Raw genomic sequence first — 17,943 nt, 5'->3', positions numbered from 1 at the left:
CTCGAAATTTAACAAGTTTTTTCTAGTAATTTAATGAGTTTATTCTCAACATTTTATTTAGACTTTTTTCTCGAAATTTAACAACTTTAATCTCGAGATGGTTTTATTTTTTTATTATTGCTTGGCCCTAATCCTCTTCCGTAGAAAAAAAACTTATGAAAAATCATGAAAATATTTTTTTACAGTGCACTTTGCTTTTTTTGTGTGTTCGCTGTGATATGTAATACATTTTCTAATGAACCTGATTATGAATGTTACATGCAAGTGAATACAATCACATATAGAATAACAGCCCTGAGTTATGTGACAATACAAAGATTTTTTTCACAGCTAGAATTATGATTCATAAAGACGACGACCCAGAGCTGCAAGCAATGAACTTTACCCCTTTTTCTTTTAAATGTCTCTTTCTGTTCATGTGTCTCTCTTTCTTTCCCATACATCTTGTTTGACAGGAATGTGAGGCCACTTAAAATTCAGGGCAATTAACTCCTGATCTCATCCATTTAGCTGTGAGAGGATGTGAGCGATCACTTCACAAAGCAGTGACAAGTGGACATCAGACCTTGTAATGACCCCTACATAAATTATAAATGCAGGCTGAAACCAGAGATGATTATGAGCTCTTCCTGCGCCGTAACATTGAGTTGAACACATCCAATGTAATATTCAGAATAATGATCATTTGGGCCTTTCATTTGGATGATTTTTAATCATTTACAGTACAACTTGGATATATAATGTTTACATCCTCTCAATGTACTACTAAATATGATGATTAGGTCTTATATTTACAGATTAATTAGCATTGATTCTGCTATAGATGACAATTAGAGCATGGTCCCATGATTCATTGATATACATTGACTCACCAGGCCAGCCGTACGCACATCAGGACCTTTAGGACCCTGTGATCGTGGTTAGTTAGTATCTAACAGTCTATGGCCAAATGACATGCTTAAGCATAGAGGTTAATAATATAACAGCCCCGGAGTCAGCCATCGATGAGAGCTGCAATAATTCTGATGATAATCATGGTAATTACTATCAGCATTATCACTCAGAGGCATGAAATTGACCTCTAGAGATCAGTGCAGGCCTGGATTGAAGATAAGAGCCGGCAGATACGTTTGCTGATCTAATTAAATGTAAATAGAGGCCGAGTATGCCTACAATTCCCACAATTCCATTACACTGCCAGTGGCTACTGTATGTAATAAAGAGAACCACAGCAAAAACTCTCCACACACACATTATGACTTTGTTCCAGTGGTTAGTTAGCTGTTCAACATAGACAACTGACTTTTCTAAGGCAGAATCCTAACTGACATCCATCCATCCATCTATCTATCTTATTAAACATTTTTCAAAAATTTGGCTAAAATATGGTATCATAGGCAGAATCAATCAATCCATCCATCCATCCATCCAAAATTAAATATTTTTCAAACATTTGGCTAAAATATGGTATCATAGGACAGCCTTAGTGATGGAAATGTGCCTATGATGCCTTAAAAATGCTGCCTACATAGTCAGCTCACTAGGTTTTTTGGCTATTGAACATTGTGTACTTGCATGTTGTCCAATTACAGCAACCACTTGCTTCCTGGTCCCATGTTTCCTGCCTTGGCTGACATTATGAATTTTGGAGGGCACCCTGGAGCCTGTGAAGCAGAGAATCTTTGGTACTATAAATGGATACTCAGCCCCTTTGGTCTTAATTGAGTCTGATGATCTTCTACACTCCAAATCTAGAATATTTTCCTCAGCACAAATATTCAGTGGCCTGATAAAGCAGTTGTTTTATGTCATATTTAAGTCACATTTGACCCTATTTACTTTTTAAATTCAGGCTTCTGGTCTTATTGTGCGTAGTTCTTCAATGCATGTTATTCTAAAGAAAGGCTATTTTATCTTTTTTTTTCCCTCCCTAGCTGTGTCTGTGTTTGCTATTCATTATAACCAATAGCCAAAAGTCTATTTAGGCATCATTTTAGGCTAATTTTGTAGGTAAGGCCTTTACAAAAAATTAAATTGTCAATATTTAGCAGTAATTATCACTCTGAAATATGTCGCTTTATAGAAATAAAATCAGAATGCTGACACATCTAACAATTTTCTGTATGGTCCCGTTCAGAAATGTGAGGACTGTGTATCAGAACCATGTTGTCGCATTCCTACATTTGTCCTTTAATGTCTGAGTCACACAATATGACCATCAGTCAGTCCATTTTTCAGCTGTTAACTAGCGTCACCATAGTAACAGCACGTTCAATACTTGTGTGTTCCTCAGTCTGCAGTTAGCAGTAACGGATCTGGCCTTCAGGAGGCTTAGCTCGCCTCAGCACCACTTGGTTATACATTTTATGTCTTGTTTGTAGACCAAAAACCATTAAGATTTCCTAGTAGCCTTTTTAGCTCAACAGGAGAAACCGATTTATATATATTCTATTCTATTCTATTCTATTCTATTCTATTCTATTCTATTCTATTCTATTCTATTCTATTCTATGTTGCCCTGTTCAATAAGTAGACTGACAGGGCTGTTTCTTTGGCCTTCCACCACCATGGCTTTGCCAATGCTGACTCACTAAGACAGCATTCTGATTCAAAGAGCTCTATTTTTGCTTGAGCGGTCTCAGCCTCTGTGGTTTGTTTGATGATCCAGTGAAGAAGCAGTTTCATCTAAGCTTGACTTTCTGGGAGAACCTTATCTGCAGAAACAGCCCCCCGAGTGCTATATAGCGCCACAGGTCAGAATTGTGGGGATTTATATGGGTCCAACTCCTCTGGTTATGCTCTATTTTAGTGTCTTCATCCCCATATCTAAATAGACTCTTTTGCATATAATTAGCTGATTATTTGTCTTTTATATGAGTGTATAGGAATAGGAATATAAATTATTTGAAGAACTGAATTGCACAGATATGTAATGAAAGACAAACTTTGAGTCATTGTGAAATATAGAAACTGTTTTTCAGCACAATAATGGGTTTATTTTTAAGTACTACAGCAGCAAAGCCAGCGAGGAGAGAGCTATAGGGGGAAAAAAATAATTTTATAGTTAAAAATATGTTTGTGAAAACTCATTTCGCATGGGATTGCTCTGATTAACCCTTGGTTTAATCTGAGAGGGCTGACGTTAGACCCCAAAATAAATGCTTCTCAGCCCAGTCAATTAACTCATAATGGCTCATTAGGTATTCCAGATACTAACTAAAGTAAACAGCTTCATTACCAGCAGATCTGTTGACATCGGAAAACCGTGGCGTCGTTTGGCAAAGGGGCTATGCAGAAAGATAATAAATTAGTGATTAATTTTCAAACCAGGCCCAAAACCTAAACGATTTCAGAAGTATGCATACAAAAGAGGCTGAGAGATAGTGTCAGTCAAGCTTTTAATTGAGTGAGGCGTTTAATTAGAATCCTGGAGCCAGAGTTTGGCTACAGAAGTCTGCTAATTTAAATATGAATAACACTGCAAGTTATTTTAGCTAAAGCTAAAGTCTGAAGGAATCAAAGAAGCATGCTGAGTGTTTTGCATCTGTGCATGTGTTTTTTATTTATTTATTTTTTTCTTTCTTTTAATATTGTCCACAACCCCTTGCGCTATATGGAAAAGATAAGATAGTTTGTGATGCTTCTTTTTCTGTTGTAAAAGTGATTGGAATTGCAATTCTGAAGCTCAAATTTAATGAATGAATTTAAAGAGAATGTATTGTGGTCTATAAAAGTACCATTAAAGTACCATTAAAATTATGGGGGTGGTAACATTTTTGTGTGTTTGTGTGTTTTCGAAAGAAGTCTCTTATGCTCACCAAACATTTATTTATATTCTAAAATGTCAGTTATTCTTGTGGCAAATCTGAATTTTCAGTCTTCAGTGTCACATGATCCCAAAAGTTTTAACTTTTTTTTTTTTTATGTTTTCAGTGTAAATATGTTTATATTGTCCAAAATATATTTTTTGATACATTTTGTATTTTTTGATTGGAAATATATTGTTTGTTCAGGTTAATTTTGTAATATATTTTGGCATTTGAAGGTTTACGTAAAATATATCTCCTTAAGCTGTGCTGTTTACGTATATTACGCATATATTTGAAGCATATTAATTACTCACCCTCATGTTGTTACAAACCCAAACAAAACGTATTCTCGTTGCTTCATAAGATTACAACTGAACCACTGTAGTCACATAATTCAGCCGATGTTTTTACTACCTTTCTGTGCCTTGAAATTAGTTATGACGTTGCTGTCTATAAGGAGGTCAGAAAGCTCACGGATTTCATCAAAAATATCTTAATTTGTGTTCTGAAGATGAACGAAGGTCTTACGCGTTTGGATGAACTAACCCTTTAAACTCAAAACTCAAAAGTATGAACTTTCCCATTACTAACAAAGTACATACTTGACTGCATATTACAAGAATGTGAACTGAGACGTCCTCGGTCTTGTTCAAGTCAAATTTTCCATCCACTGAAAACCAGTTTTAATTGTTTTAGTTAATGAGTCTCATTAGCTCAAATAGGCTGATATATATGAACTGCTGCCTGCTTATCTCTCAATCCCGCTCACTCTCGTTATGCAAGTGAAACCCCTTTAATTTGCACCATATGGGAAGAATGCTGACTAATTAGAAGCGATATGTAACAGACATTTGTGTTGTGTATGATGTTAAAGCTCTAGGGTGTGCAATATAGCAGTGGGAACACTGTGGCCTGCCCCTTTCATGCTCTATGTTTGGGGTTGAATCTCTATGCGGAGGCTCAGCTGCTGTGGATCAGAGCAGAATGTATGAAAAGTGACAGGGAAATTAGACAACAACCCCTGTGACACAAAGCACCGCCAGAACACGACTGCAGGGTGAATCGGGCTGCAGGCATTCCTTTTTCCAGTGCTGCAGCAGTGAAACGGTGTCACCCAGAAATGTCTAAGGATGTTCTGAGTCCTCTGCATTCGAGGAGATGAAGGTTGTTTTAAGGACAATAGCGAAGTTCAGCTCGGTATTCAGTGTTTCTGGCTACACAGAGAGCTGATGTTCATACGGACATTATTAGCCTGCTGGGTAGGTCTGACCCAGAGGATTAGTCACTTAGTGGCTTGGCCTAACATGATCTAAATGTAATCTTTTGTGCCCTCTCAGTCTTTTATATAATTTCTGACTTCACTGTCTTTTTTTGTTGTAGACAGAGACCTATTAAAATGCTGTTTTTAAAGGAATAGTTAATGCCAAAATGAACATTCTGTTATCATTTACTCACTCCAATGTCATTCCAAACCTGTATGACTTTCGTTCTTCCATGGAAAATGAAAAGAAGATATTTTGGAGAATGTTTCTGTCTATACAATGAAAGTCATTTTTTGTGTTATGCAGAAGAAAGAAAGTCATACAGGGACCAGGTGAGTAAATGATTACAGTATTTTCATTTTTGGATGAACTATCCCTTTAAATCACAAGGCATGTAGAACCAGTGACATTACTGGCATTAAATCCAATGTAAAACATCTTGAGGTGGCAAGTCTGAATATGTGCAAGCACAAATTGACTTGAGATATATAAAGGAGGACAAAATTTTCCTCACCTGGAAGTATCATATGGTTTAGAAGAACTACAATATAGGAGTTCGTAAAAAGATTGTGGAATACTTTAAAAACAATGTTCCTCAATGTCAAATTGCAAAGGCTTTGCAAATCTCATCATCTACAGTGCATAACATCATCAAAAGATTCAGAGAAACTGGAGAAATCTCTGTGCGTGGTCCGTGCGTGGTCCGTGGTCTTCAGGCCCTCAGACGACACTGCATCACTCAACGGCATGATTGTGTCAATGACATTACTAAATGGGCCCAGGAATACTTCCAGAAACCACTGTCAGTAAACACAATCCGCCGTGCCATCTGCAGATGCCAACTAAAGCTCTATCATGCAAAAAGGAAGCCATATGTGAACATGGTCTAGAAGCGCCATTGTGTCCCGTGGGCCAAGGCTGATTTAAAATGGACTGTTTCAAAGTGGAAAAGTGTTCAATGGTCAGACGAGTCCAAATTTGACATTCTTGTTGGAAATCACAGACGCCGCATCCTCCAGGCTAAAGAGGAGGGAGACCTTCCAGCGTGTTATCAGCATTCATTTCAAAAGCCAGCATCTCTGATGGTATGGGGGTGCATATGTGCATACGGTATAGGCAGCTTGCATATTTTGGAAGGCACTATGAATGCTGAAAGGTATATAAAAGGTTTTAGAGCAACATATGCTCCCCTCCAGACGACGTCTATTTCAGGGAAGGTCTTGTGTATTTCAGCAGGACAATGCAAAACCACATACTCCAGCTATTACAACAGCATGGCTTCGTCATAGAAGAGTCCGGTTGCTGAATTGGCCTGCCTGCAGTCCAGATCTTTCACCTATAGAGAAAAATACATCAAAGATGAGCACAAACTCTTCAGAAGAGCAAGAATGGGACCAAATTTCAACACCAAAACTACAGGAAACTCATAACCTCGATGCCCAGACGTCTTCAAACTGTTTTGAAAAGAAGAGGAGATGCTACATATATATATATATATATATATATATATATATATATATATATATATATATATATATATATATATATATATATATATATATAGAATTTATTGACAATGAGACATTTACTGCATGAATGAATTACAATCAGAAAAACAAAATAGTTTTAATTAAGAATTATTCTGAGAGATGTTGAGAGAACAAAAAACTTGATTGCCTAGATTTTTATTACTTTTCTCTTTCATTTTCCGTTTTTGCTGTGTGCATGTCTTCAGCTTCTATTTAATTTATAGTTAAATGTTTCATTTGAACATATTTCCTTGCTCTAATTCTCAATGATGCAGCCTAAAACATGAAGTGAGCCCAGACATTTCCCACAAGACATAGCAGTCAGATTCTGCCTGTTTTCTATATCCCCTCTCAGAACATTGGACATGTATTCTGGTGTCATTTAGTTTGCGGCCACTGCTGTCTGATTTTCTATAGAAAGTAAGTGCAGAGGTGCCAGAGCTCTGGGTTCAACTTTACTGTTGCCTGTGGTGTTGAAAAGAAATCCTTGGAGAAGTGTGAGGTATGTTACAGATGGAGAGAGTGAGAAAGAGCGAGCGAGAGAGAGAACAAGACTGTTGCGGAGATTGAATAGTAGACATTATCAGCTGAGCACAGGGGCTGAGAGGCAGCAATGTGATGTTGTTCCCTGCTTCCTGTGTGGATGTTCTTTGCTGGTCTCGCTTCATCTTGAGCCTGGACATTCTTTCCTGGATAATGTAATCAGAAGAATGAGCCAAACAGAGACATGAAGGAGAGAAACTGAGAAAGAAGTGTGAGGGAGAGGAAGAGAAAGGCAATGAAAGAGAGAGAGAGAGACATGGGATTGGAGAGACGGAGCGTAGGCAGTAAGGAGTGCTCAGGTGTGGGGATTAAGCTATCTGCTCGCTGCCGAGGAATCGTTTCAATCTGCTGTGGATACATTAGAGGAGTGGCGCTCAACATTATCTACCATCCACATGAAGCACAACATGGAGAAATAATGGATTCATGATGAGCTGTCAAACTCCACATTCAATCTGGTGGACACTTGTTTAAGAGGAAAACTGAGCTGGACACTTAGGGGTCCTCAGGCCCCCTAAATGATGGACAGGTGAGGAACAAGTAATCTTTTTCTCTAGCCTCGCTAGTGCTGTTTTCTAACGTGAGCATTACTATGCAATTTGCTCAAATAATATGATCAGATAATACAATTATAATACATTTTTGTCACAACAATTTCATTGCATTTAATCCAATTTGTGATGTGTTTAGCATGCTATTGCTAGCTAAATAATTCATTTTTAAAGAGATGTGTTTAGCTACTTTTGTGTATAGTTTTTACTTCAGTTAGGTTTCCACTACTCAAGGCATCTGAGTTAAGTCTATATGGTAGAATTATGTTAAGAAACTCAAGGTTGAGGTTAACTTAAGGTTAAGAACAGACTTAAGGCCTCTTCACACCAAGGTCGGTAACTATAATTGTTCTATTTCTATGAGAATGGGGAAGTCCACACCACAACTATAATAATAAGGATACAGAGAAAAAATATTGTCAGAGTCACTGAAGAATATGATGAAGAATAAAAGCATTGACAGCCGATCAGAATCCATCTGACTTTAAAGAGCTTGAGCATTTAAAGTGGCTTATAATAAACAGAATGTTATTGTGCATTTGTGTGGACACTTATATAGTTATTGTTATAGTTTTTATTCTTGGTGTGAGCAAGCCTTTACTTCAGTTACATTAGCAACCACATAGCAATGCCTCAGAACCACCCTGAAAGCCTCAGCAACGCCATAACAACCACCCAGAACACCTTAGCAATGTCACAACATGCTCACAACCGGTAGTCTTTTGCAACTGTATGGAAATACCCTAGCAACCACCCAGAACACCCAAGAAAGACCATAGCAACTGAATGGCAGTACCCTGACAACAACTCAGAACACCCAAGCAACTCCATAGCAATGTGTTGACAACCAGTAGACCATAGCAACTACAAGGCAATGCCCTGGCAACCACCCAGAACCCAGAATACCCTAGCAATGCCACAACAACACGCTGACAACCAGTAGTCTTTTGCAACTGTATGACAATACCCTGGCAACCACCCAGAACACCCTAGCAACATCATAGCAGTGTGCTGACAACCAGAAGACCATAGCAACTGTATGGAAATGCCCTGGCAACCACCCAGAACACCCTAGCAACACCATAGCAATGTGCTGACAAACAGAAGACTTTAGCAACTGTATGGCAATGCCCTGGAACCACTCTGAACAGCATAGCAACACCACAGCAATGTGCTGACATCCAGAAGACCATAGTAACTGTATGGCAATGCCCTGGCAACCACCCAGAATACCATAGCAACACCATAGCAATGTACTGACATCCAGAAGACCATAGTAACTGTATGGCAATGCCCTGGCAATCACCCAGAACACCCTAGCAACACCATAGCAATGTGCTGACAAACAGAAGACCTTAGCAACTGTATGGTTATGCATTGAAACCACCTAGAACACTCTTAACATCATGGCAGCGTGTTTATAGTCTTGACTGAGCTTTAATTTAGTGGCTAAGTCATTTAATTTTGTGTTTACATTTTACATGATGTGCTTATATGCCAGTTAAGATGGCTTAAGGTGTATGTATGTTGTACTCTTGTGGAGATGATAATGAGGAAGAGAGATGTTGTCTGTTTTCTAAATCAGAGTGTTCCTCTAAGAAGCTATTTAAAGAAATCTCATTAACGCCTCTGCAAAATAACACATTCGCATCTCGGCTTAGTTCGGTTCAAGCCAATTCAAGCAAAGTGTCCACTTCATTTTCATCCAATTTCCCTGTTTACGTGGTTTGGCTTTTAACAAAAAAATATTCCCATCTATTCTCTTCAGGCCTTTCTCAGGCAGGTATCAACAAACGGTACGCTGTTTATTTATGTAGGACAAGAGGGCTCAAATTAGAAGCATATGGCAGAGACAACAGTTTGCGTCAAACTTTATGAGACTTTGCTTGTCGGCTCATTAAGGTTTTGGTCAACGTATTGGTTAAAAGTGTGTGTGTGTGAGAGAGAAAATAGTTTTCCTGACATTAATGAGTGTCACAATAATTACCTCACTTTACACTTCACGCAGCGCCTTGGAGCTCAGCCATGTACTTCGTCACACAAGTTTTACACAAACAAACATTCCCCTGACAGTGTATCCAGGTGATAATTTGTCTCATTTCTAAGGAAGTTTGCTCCTTCCGTTGGCATCCAAAGTGCTGATGATTTCATAGCTCGCACAGTAACTGTATCTCCAGACCTGATTTATACACAAACACTGAGTGTTATTATTACTTCCAGCTATATTTTCACCATCTCTTATCTGCCAGGGTGTTTATTATTTTTACCTCAATTTTTCCCTTACAGTAACCACTTCGCTCCACTCCTCTCAACAGAAATTTGATCAGTTCGCTAAATATTTTCTTTGCTTTATCAAATAGCAGGTCTGAGCCACAGCACTCAAGTTCTTCTATGATAGCCAGAGGCTGAAGGTGTATTTCTATATGATGTGTAGTGATTGAGATACCTTAAATGTTTGTATCAAGAGCTATTTTTCTCTTCTGCCTGTATCTTTGACTTAGAATAGATTTGCACATTTTGCAAATTTGAAATGAATGATTGTGCCTCAAGGTACTGTAATACTACTACAAAGTGAACAAACTGGCACTTTTCTTTTGCTAATCTGAGAAAATAAGACTCGCACGTCCTCTGGATCCTTTGGGAGAGAGTTTGCAATGCTTTTGGACTTCTGTGTTGAAGTTTGGGGTGTAGAACCTCCCTTTCATGTTGTGTGCATTGTCAATTACCTTACTTGCTCTGTACAGTTGGTTAATGCATCACTGCCAGATGCACCACCAAGGCCTTTAAAACATGCACTCAAACAGAAGAGATCAGCCTAATTGTCTTCCCTGCTGAAAAAACCTGCTTGGACCAGCATGAATTTCAAAGAAAATTTACAACCCCATTTTTAAAATATATTTGTACGCTGAAGAAACTCTAAACCATTTGGAGTTGGGAACACATTTGTCTATCTATCTATCAATTCTTCAGAGGCAAGCAATCATAATTCTTGAGACCCTAAACATGGATTCTCAGATAAGATATTTTTGGCCTTGAACAAATAAATACGTTGAAAAACATGTTAATTTATGCAATAAATATTTTACCAACTTTTTTAGGTCCCCAACTACAAACAAGACAATATTTGTAGATCAACACGCCATATTTTGTAGATCACCACTCTCTTCATCCTTGCAGCAAACCCTCATGTGTTTTCATATTTGACCACTTGAGGTATTTCAGTTTTGTAAACTGCATTTTCAGCCTCCATCGTCTGAACTTAGATCCAGTGGGAGTCTAAATGAGGCTGTGATAAGCCCCTGCACAGATATGTTTGGTCAGGTGAAAATGCTGGACTGATCGATACTCTTCTAAGAGCAATTGAAACAGTCTCTAACAGGCTGTGAGACCGTGGTTAGAATCAATCGACCTTCACTTCTCTCGCTCCCGAGTCAAAGCCATTCTCAATATCTCTTCAAACACTAAATACACAAGAATTTCACCTGATGTCCACAGTTGCAATCATTGTGTGAAGGTGGATCAACTCATTTACTTTGGTTGCCACTGTGCATGTGATTTCTTGATTCACTGAGAACTGAGTAACAATTTGGACCCCATTTGTAAGTACAGTGTTGCAGTTTAGTAGGCCAAACAGATATAATTCTGAAATTCCTTATTCATCTACAACTCTTGCCTACTACCAGGAGTAGGGTCACGACCTGTCCCATTTGCAGGACAGTCCCGAAATTGGGAGCTTTGCCCCGCGTCCTGCAAGACATAAACAGCGTCCTGCATCTGTCTGTCTAATCTACAGTATCTATCCATTTTTATATATTCTGGAAAAAACGACTTAGGGATCTATTATAACAACAAACTAACTTTGACTTGAATACATATAAGTACACTCCTGTACTGTACTTTTCTTTCTTTCTCTTTCTCTCTGTTGTTCTCTCCTGAGTAAGTTCAGATCCTGCATGCTATCTGTGAGCACTCAGCAGAAAAGAATGCTGAAAATGCTGTTGTAATGGCATTGAAAACCTTGCAGATGTCTCCTTTCTCTTCTGATTAGCTGTGATGTGCATGTATTGAGCAGTTAACAATTCACAAAACTTCATCAGTCTGTTTTGAGATGGACACTAGAAAATTGCTGAAAAACATAAACTGTACCGCTTTGCTTGATTGCTCACAAAATCAGTTTAGGTCTGCATTGTTACATCTGAATGTTCCAAGCTGTATTTTTATTTGAAATACAAAACACTTCCTTGAGCAAACAAAAACTTGGAATCAATGTAAACAGTCTAGGGATTGCAGTGTTTGCACATACATCCACATCTGCTCTAGTTTTAACATTGCTTGTGTTTGTTTATCCTCAGGGCTGCCCAGAAATTGAATCTGTCTTCCAAGAAGAAGAAACAGCGCCCTGCGCCCCCCGTGGCATGTGATCCACCCCTCTTTCCCACCAACTTCAGTGGCATCCTGCAGGTGTCTCCACCCCCCGCTCCGCCCTGCCTCTTACGGGCAGTCAACAAAGTCAAAGACACTCCTGGCATGGGCAAGGTAGGATCTGTAATAATATAGCAAAATGCCTGCATTTAGTTCTAGTTATTTTATTACTCTTGTTGGATGAGTGTGTTTTTCACCAACGTATGAATGCTTTTGCATGATAAACAGATTCATTGAATGAATCTGACCTGAGTGGTAATAATGAATGCCCATCTCAGAGGTACAAGTTTCCCAGGTGCACTTGTTGGCAGCATAGTTTAACAGATTCATGCTTTTGGAGTTTTTTAAACTTTAACATTAGGCTACCAATACCTCACAATAGTATATCAACATCTCATCCTGTGGACCAACTATAGTTTTCCATAAATTTCTACTTCATTGTCCAGTTTAAAGTTGCTACCAGGAATGGGGTTTGAATCCACAAGGACATTTATCCAATGGATCTTAAGTCCGATGCTTTAACCACTCTGGACATTTTGTAATGCTGACACTTTGAGAAACCAGTTTTTGTTAGTAATGCAACCACATACAAACGCATTACTATATATGTAGTTCCAAACGTAGGTTCGGGAGGAGCCAAACATTCAGTCCTGTCAATCATCATTACGAGTGTATATAAGCAGCAGTCACTGCGTCATCCCAGCGACAATTCTTCCAGCATCCCTCCTCCTCTATTTCTCCCTCTATGCAGTACTGTTATAGGGGGGTTTAACGCGGAGCTCGAGCCGAGCCTTGGGTTCAAGCCTCCTTTGAGGACAACAAGCCAAGTTTGTTTTACCATTAACCATTCAGACTGAATGGGCAGGCGATTTATCCATTTAAAATTCACATTGATCTACCAGGAGTGGGGTTTGATCCCATGAAGACATTTGCCCATTGGATCTTAAGTCCAACGCCTTAAACACTCAGCCATCCTGAACCTGTTTTATTAAGCCCTCAGATTTTCCATTTCTCATTAAGACTAGACATGCCCATATTTTCACATATTGGGGTTTTGCTTATCAGTTCTTTGTTCAAATTAGCCATCAGCACTAAAGCCTTATTCGGACAGTAATTGTTTCTCATGGGGGTGCAAGATATTTTCAACATTTACAGGGCCTAGTCTGTGATTTTATTGCCGTCCGAATCGGGAATGTCAGTGTTTTTCTCCCACCACCCTCGTAAAATCCCCAGCCGAATTACCTACTGTTTTTTTTACAGGTTGCAATTGCCGAATCCACATATCTGAATTTACAAGAAGCGATCAATTTAAAATTCACTGTTTAAATCCTTTTTGACCACTGCGGAGCACCGTACGTTAACTGAAAGTATTTTCAAGAACAATATTTCATCATCTCAGGGAGTGGGAGCTGTTAAAATCCAAAAACAGAGAAAAAAAGCTTGTAAACGTTTGAAATGTCTGTTATTATGGCAGCAACTGGTATGCAATACAATTTTAAAATATGTATTATAAAATTTTAATAATTTGGGTATTCGTATAAATGTACAATTATATTAACTTGGTTTATATTTTTAATTATATATTTTTTATTGTTTTATTACATATATACGCACAACTCGCTCCTCCACCGTAAATAAATCGCCATCTGAATGCAGAGTTTTATCACTGATGCGCCATACAAATTTACTTTCAGAGACGTCCATATGAGAAACAATTCTTGTCCGAATCAGGCTTAAGACAGCAATAGCAGAGTTATTTTATTACAGTTCATAGATTCTACAGAATAGAAACCACTGCTTCTTTACCAGGAGTGGGGTTTGAACCCACGAGGACATTTGTCCATTGGATCTTAAGTCCAACGCCTTAACCACTCGGCCATCCTGGTGACTCCTATTTGTTTTGATGTTATATTTTCAGACTCTACCTGTAAGGAACACAGAGCCCTCATTTGTCTCCTGCACTGCTGTGTAAGTTCTGATGAGATGGGCAGGACACGGGTGTTCAGGCTGGATCGATTGAACATGATAGTGTCTAGTTTCTTTTGTATCTTGCTCAGAGCTCAAAGGTGAGCTTGTTAACTGAAAACAAAGGGCCAAGGACATAATCAAATGTGAGGCAAAACAGACACATTTTAATATTATTAAATGAGAAAATTTTCCTTTTTGTGTCAACTATTTCTTTAATGTCAGGTGTAAACTGGGCCCAAGTGATGATACAGTAAATTGTGAACTGAACAAAATAAAAGTGCCTTCAGTCTAAATTTTGTGACAAAGGCATCAGAAAACAGAGCTGGCTGTAAGCATCTGTGCTTTGGCAGCATGTGACAACATATTGGGCGGATGTGAGAGAGTTTTGCCTGCAGAATGTATGCAGATATCACAGGTGAAAGTGTTATGCTGCAGGAGCAGTTTAAGATGCATGAACACAGAAGAACGTAGACCTTTGATCTGACATTCTACATTAGTGTGTGTTCTTCTCATCTGACCTGGCTGGTCCACAAGACTATTGTTAATTAGTTACTAGTCATTTAGCAGGTACATTCCTAACTAAAGGAATATAATATAATGATCCTAAATGTGAACGTACAACATTTTCTGAAATAAAATAGAATAAAGTGGAATTCAGGATCATATGCGAGTGCATGTGTGTTTTATAAGTGAAGCCCCAGGACTACAAGCATCCTTCAAATTACTATGCAGTACATAGACTAGATATTCAATTGTTAGCTTAGTTACCAAAACTCAATATAGTCAAGAAGTTAATTTGCTTTAGTGTTGGTGTTAGTGTTCATCGGACAATAATTGAACAATGATGTTTTAAATGTTAGGTTGTAGACGTCGAAATTGCTCCTTTGATATACATTCAAAATCTGTTTTCTTTATAATGCAAGGCAGAATTCCTGCTAGAATAGATGCCTGCTACCAGGAGTGGGGTTTGAACCCACGAGAACAATCGTCCATTGGATCTTAAGTCCAACGCCTTAACCACTCGGCCATCCTGGTCGCTTTAGATAGTTTGTAGACGTCGAAAATTGCTTCTTTGATATACATTCAAAATTCTGTTTCCTCTTGTCTTTATAATGCAAAGCAAAATTCCTGAACTAATTAATATTAGAATAGACATTTGTTACCAGGAGTGGGGTTTGAACCCACGAGGACAATTGTCCATTGGATCTTAAGTCCAACGCCTTAACCACTCAGCCATCCTGGTCACTTTTGATAGGTTGTAGACGTCGAAATTGCTCCTTTGATATACATTCAAAATCTGTTTTCTTTATAATGCAAGGCAGAATTCCTGCTAGAATAGATGCCTGCTACCAGGAGTGGGGTTTGAACCCACGAGGACAATTGTCCATTGGATCTTAAGTCCAACGCCTTAACCACTCGGCCATCCTGGTCGCTTTAGATAGTTTGTAGACGTCGAAATTGCTTCTTTGATATACATTCAAAATTCTGTTTCCTCTTGTCTTTATAATGCAAAGCAAAATTCCTGAACTAATTAATATTAGAATAGACATTTGTTACCAGGAGTGGGGTTTGAACCCACGAGGACAATCGTCCATTGGATCTTAAGTCCAACGCCTTAACCACTCGGCCATCCTGGTCACTTTTGATAGGTTGTAGACGTCGAAATTGCTCCTTTGATATACATTCAAAATCTGTTTTCTTTATAATGCAAGGCAGAATTCCTACTAGAATAGATGCCTGCTACCAGGAGTGGGGTTTGAACCCACGAGGACAATCGTCCATTGGATCTTAAGTCCAACGCCTTAACCACTCGGCCATCCTGGTCGCTTTAGATAGTTTGTAGACGTCGAAATTGCTTCTTTGATATACATTCAAAATTCTGTTTCCTCTTGTCTTTATAATGCAAAGCAAATTTCCTGAACTAATTAATATTAGAATAGACATTTGTTACCAGGAGTGGGGTTTGAACCCACGAGGACAATCGTCCATTGGATCTTAAGTCCAACGCCTTAACCACTCGGCCATCCTGGTCACTTTTGATAGGTTGTAGACGTCGAAATTGCTCCTTTGATATACATTCAAAATCTGTTTTCTTTATAATGCAAGGCAGAATTCCTACTAGAATAGATGCCTGCTACCAGGAGTGGGGTTTGAACCCACGAGGACATTTGTCCATTGGATCTTAAGTCCAACGCCTTAACCACTCGGCCATCATGGTCACTTTTGATAGGTTGTAGACGTCGAAATTGCTCCTTTGATATACATTCAAAATCTGTTTTCTTTATAATGCAAGGCAGAATTCCTGCTAGAATAGATGCCTGCTACCAGGAGTGGGGTTTGAACCCACGAGGACTATCGCCCATTGGATCTTAAGTCCAACGCCTTAACCACTCAGCCATCCTGGTCGCTTTAGATAGTTTGTAGATGTCGAAATTGCTTCTTTGATATACATTCAAAATTCTGTTTCCTCTTGTCTTTATAATGCAAAGCAAAATTCTTGAACTAATTAATATTAGAATAGACATTTGTTACCAGGAGTGGGGTTTGAACCCACGAGGACAATCGTCCATTGGATCTTAAGTCCAACGCCTTAACCACTCGGCCATCCTGGTCGCTTTAGATAGTTTGTAGACGTCGAAATTGCTTCTTTGATATACATTCAAAATCTGTTTCCTCTTGTCTTTATAATGCAAAGCAAAATTCCTGAACTAATTAATATTAGAATAGACATTTGTTACCAGGAGTGGGGTTTGAACCCACGAGGACAATCATCCATTGGATTTTAAGTCCAACGCCTTAACCACTCGGCCATCCTGGTCACTTTTGATAGGTTGTAGATGTCGAAATTGCTCCTTTGATATACATTCAAAATCTGTTTTCTTTATAATGCAAGGCAGAATTCCTGCTAGAATAGATGCCTGCTACCAGGAGAGGGGTTTGAACCCACGAGGACATTTGTCCATTGGATCTTAAGTCCAACGCCTTAACCACTCGGCCATCCTGGTCGCTTTTGATAGGTTGTAGACGTCGAAATTGCTCCTTTGATATACATTCAAAATTCTGTTTTCTTTATAATGCAAAGCAGAACTCCTGAACAAATTCATGCTAGAATAGATGTTTGTTACCAGGAGCGGGGTTTGAACCCACAAGGACATTTGTCCATTGGATCTTAAGTCCAACGCCTTAACCACTCGGCCATCCTGGTCACTTTGTAATACTAAAAACACCTTTACTTTTCTTGCAGGTACTACAGAACCACTTCATGAAACCAGTTTGTTAGTAATGCAGTCACATACAGCCACATTACTATATTCTAGTAAAAATGCACATTAATCTACCAGGAGTGGGTTTCAAACCCACAAGGACATTTGTTTATTGGATCTTAAGCCCATTGATCTATCAGGAGTGGGGTTTGAATCAACAAGGACAATATTTTGATTATTGGATCTTAAGTCCAACGCCTTATCCAGTTTGTTAGTAATGCAATCACATACAGATGTGTTACTATTTTCTATTTAAAATACAGACTGGTCTACCAGGAGTGGGGTTTGAACCCATAAGGACATTTGTCCATCGGATCATAAGTCCAACGCCTTAACCACTCGGCCATCATGGTTACTTTATGATGCTCACACTTTGAGAAATCAGTTTGTTCGAAACGCAGTCACGAAGCAATGCAGTATTTTATTTAAAGTACACATTAATGTACTAGGAGTGGGGTTTGAACCCATGAGGATTGTCAGCTACTAGATCTTAAGTCCAACGCCTTTACCACTCGGCCATCCTGATTATGCTTGCAGATTGAGATACCAGTTTGTTAGTAATGCAATCACATACCGATACATTACTATATTCTATT

General features: G+C 38.7%; 1 protein-coding gene and 6 non-coding genes across 9 annotated transcripts in view; 1 reads left to right on the top strand and 6 right to left on the bottom strand.

Annotated features, from left to right (window-relative positions):
- The window catches only part of kif26ba (kinesin family member 26Ba), a 109,447-nt gene that overhangs the window by 59,806 nt on the left and 31,698 nt on the right, over positions 1–17,943 (top strand). For 2 of the 3 annotated variants that reach the window (XM_048190905.1, XM_048190904.1), the window contains exon 5: positions 12,047–12,230. In XM_048190905.1, coding sequence (XP_048046862.1) covers positions 12,047–12,230 — 184 coding nt within the window. Of the gene's footprint in view, positions 1–6,739; positions 7,673–12,046; positions 12,231–17,943 lie in introns of those variants that run through there. The other variant, XM_048190906.1, reaches the window with a different exon arrangement.
- On the bottom strand, positions 13,920–14,002 carry trnal-uaa. The gene has a single exon. It is a non-coding gene; the product is annotated as a tRNA-Leu (tRNA).
- Positions 15,432–15,514, bottom strand: trnal-uaa. The gene has a single exon. It is a non-coding gene; the product is annotated as a tRNA-Leu (tRNA).
- trnal-uaa lies at positions 15,639–15,721 on the bottom strand. The gene has a single exon. It is a non-coding gene; the product is annotated as a tRNA-Leu (tRNA).
- Positions 15,826–15,908, bottom strand: trnal-uaa. The gene has a single exon. It is a non-coding gene; the product is annotated as a tRNA-Leu (tRNA).
- On the bottom strand, positions 16,033–16,115 carry trnal-uaa. The gene has a single exon. It is a non-coding gene; the product is annotated as a tRNA-Leu (tRNA).
- Positions 16,614–16,696, bottom strand: trnal-uaa. The gene has a single exon. It is a non-coding gene; the product is annotated as a tRNA-Leu (tRNA).

The sequence above is a fragment of the Megalobrama amblycephala genome, linkage group LG5 (genome assembly GCF_018812025.1).
Source record: "Megalobrama amblycephala isolate DHTTF-2021 linkage group LG5, ASM1881202v1, whole genome shotgun sequence".
Lineage (NCBI taxonomy): Eukaryota > Metazoa > Chordata > Actinopteri > Cypriniformes > Xenocyprididae > Megalobrama > Megalobrama amblycephala.
Note: the sequence above shows the minus strand (reverse complement) of the source record. Positions and strands in the feature narration are given on the sequence as shown.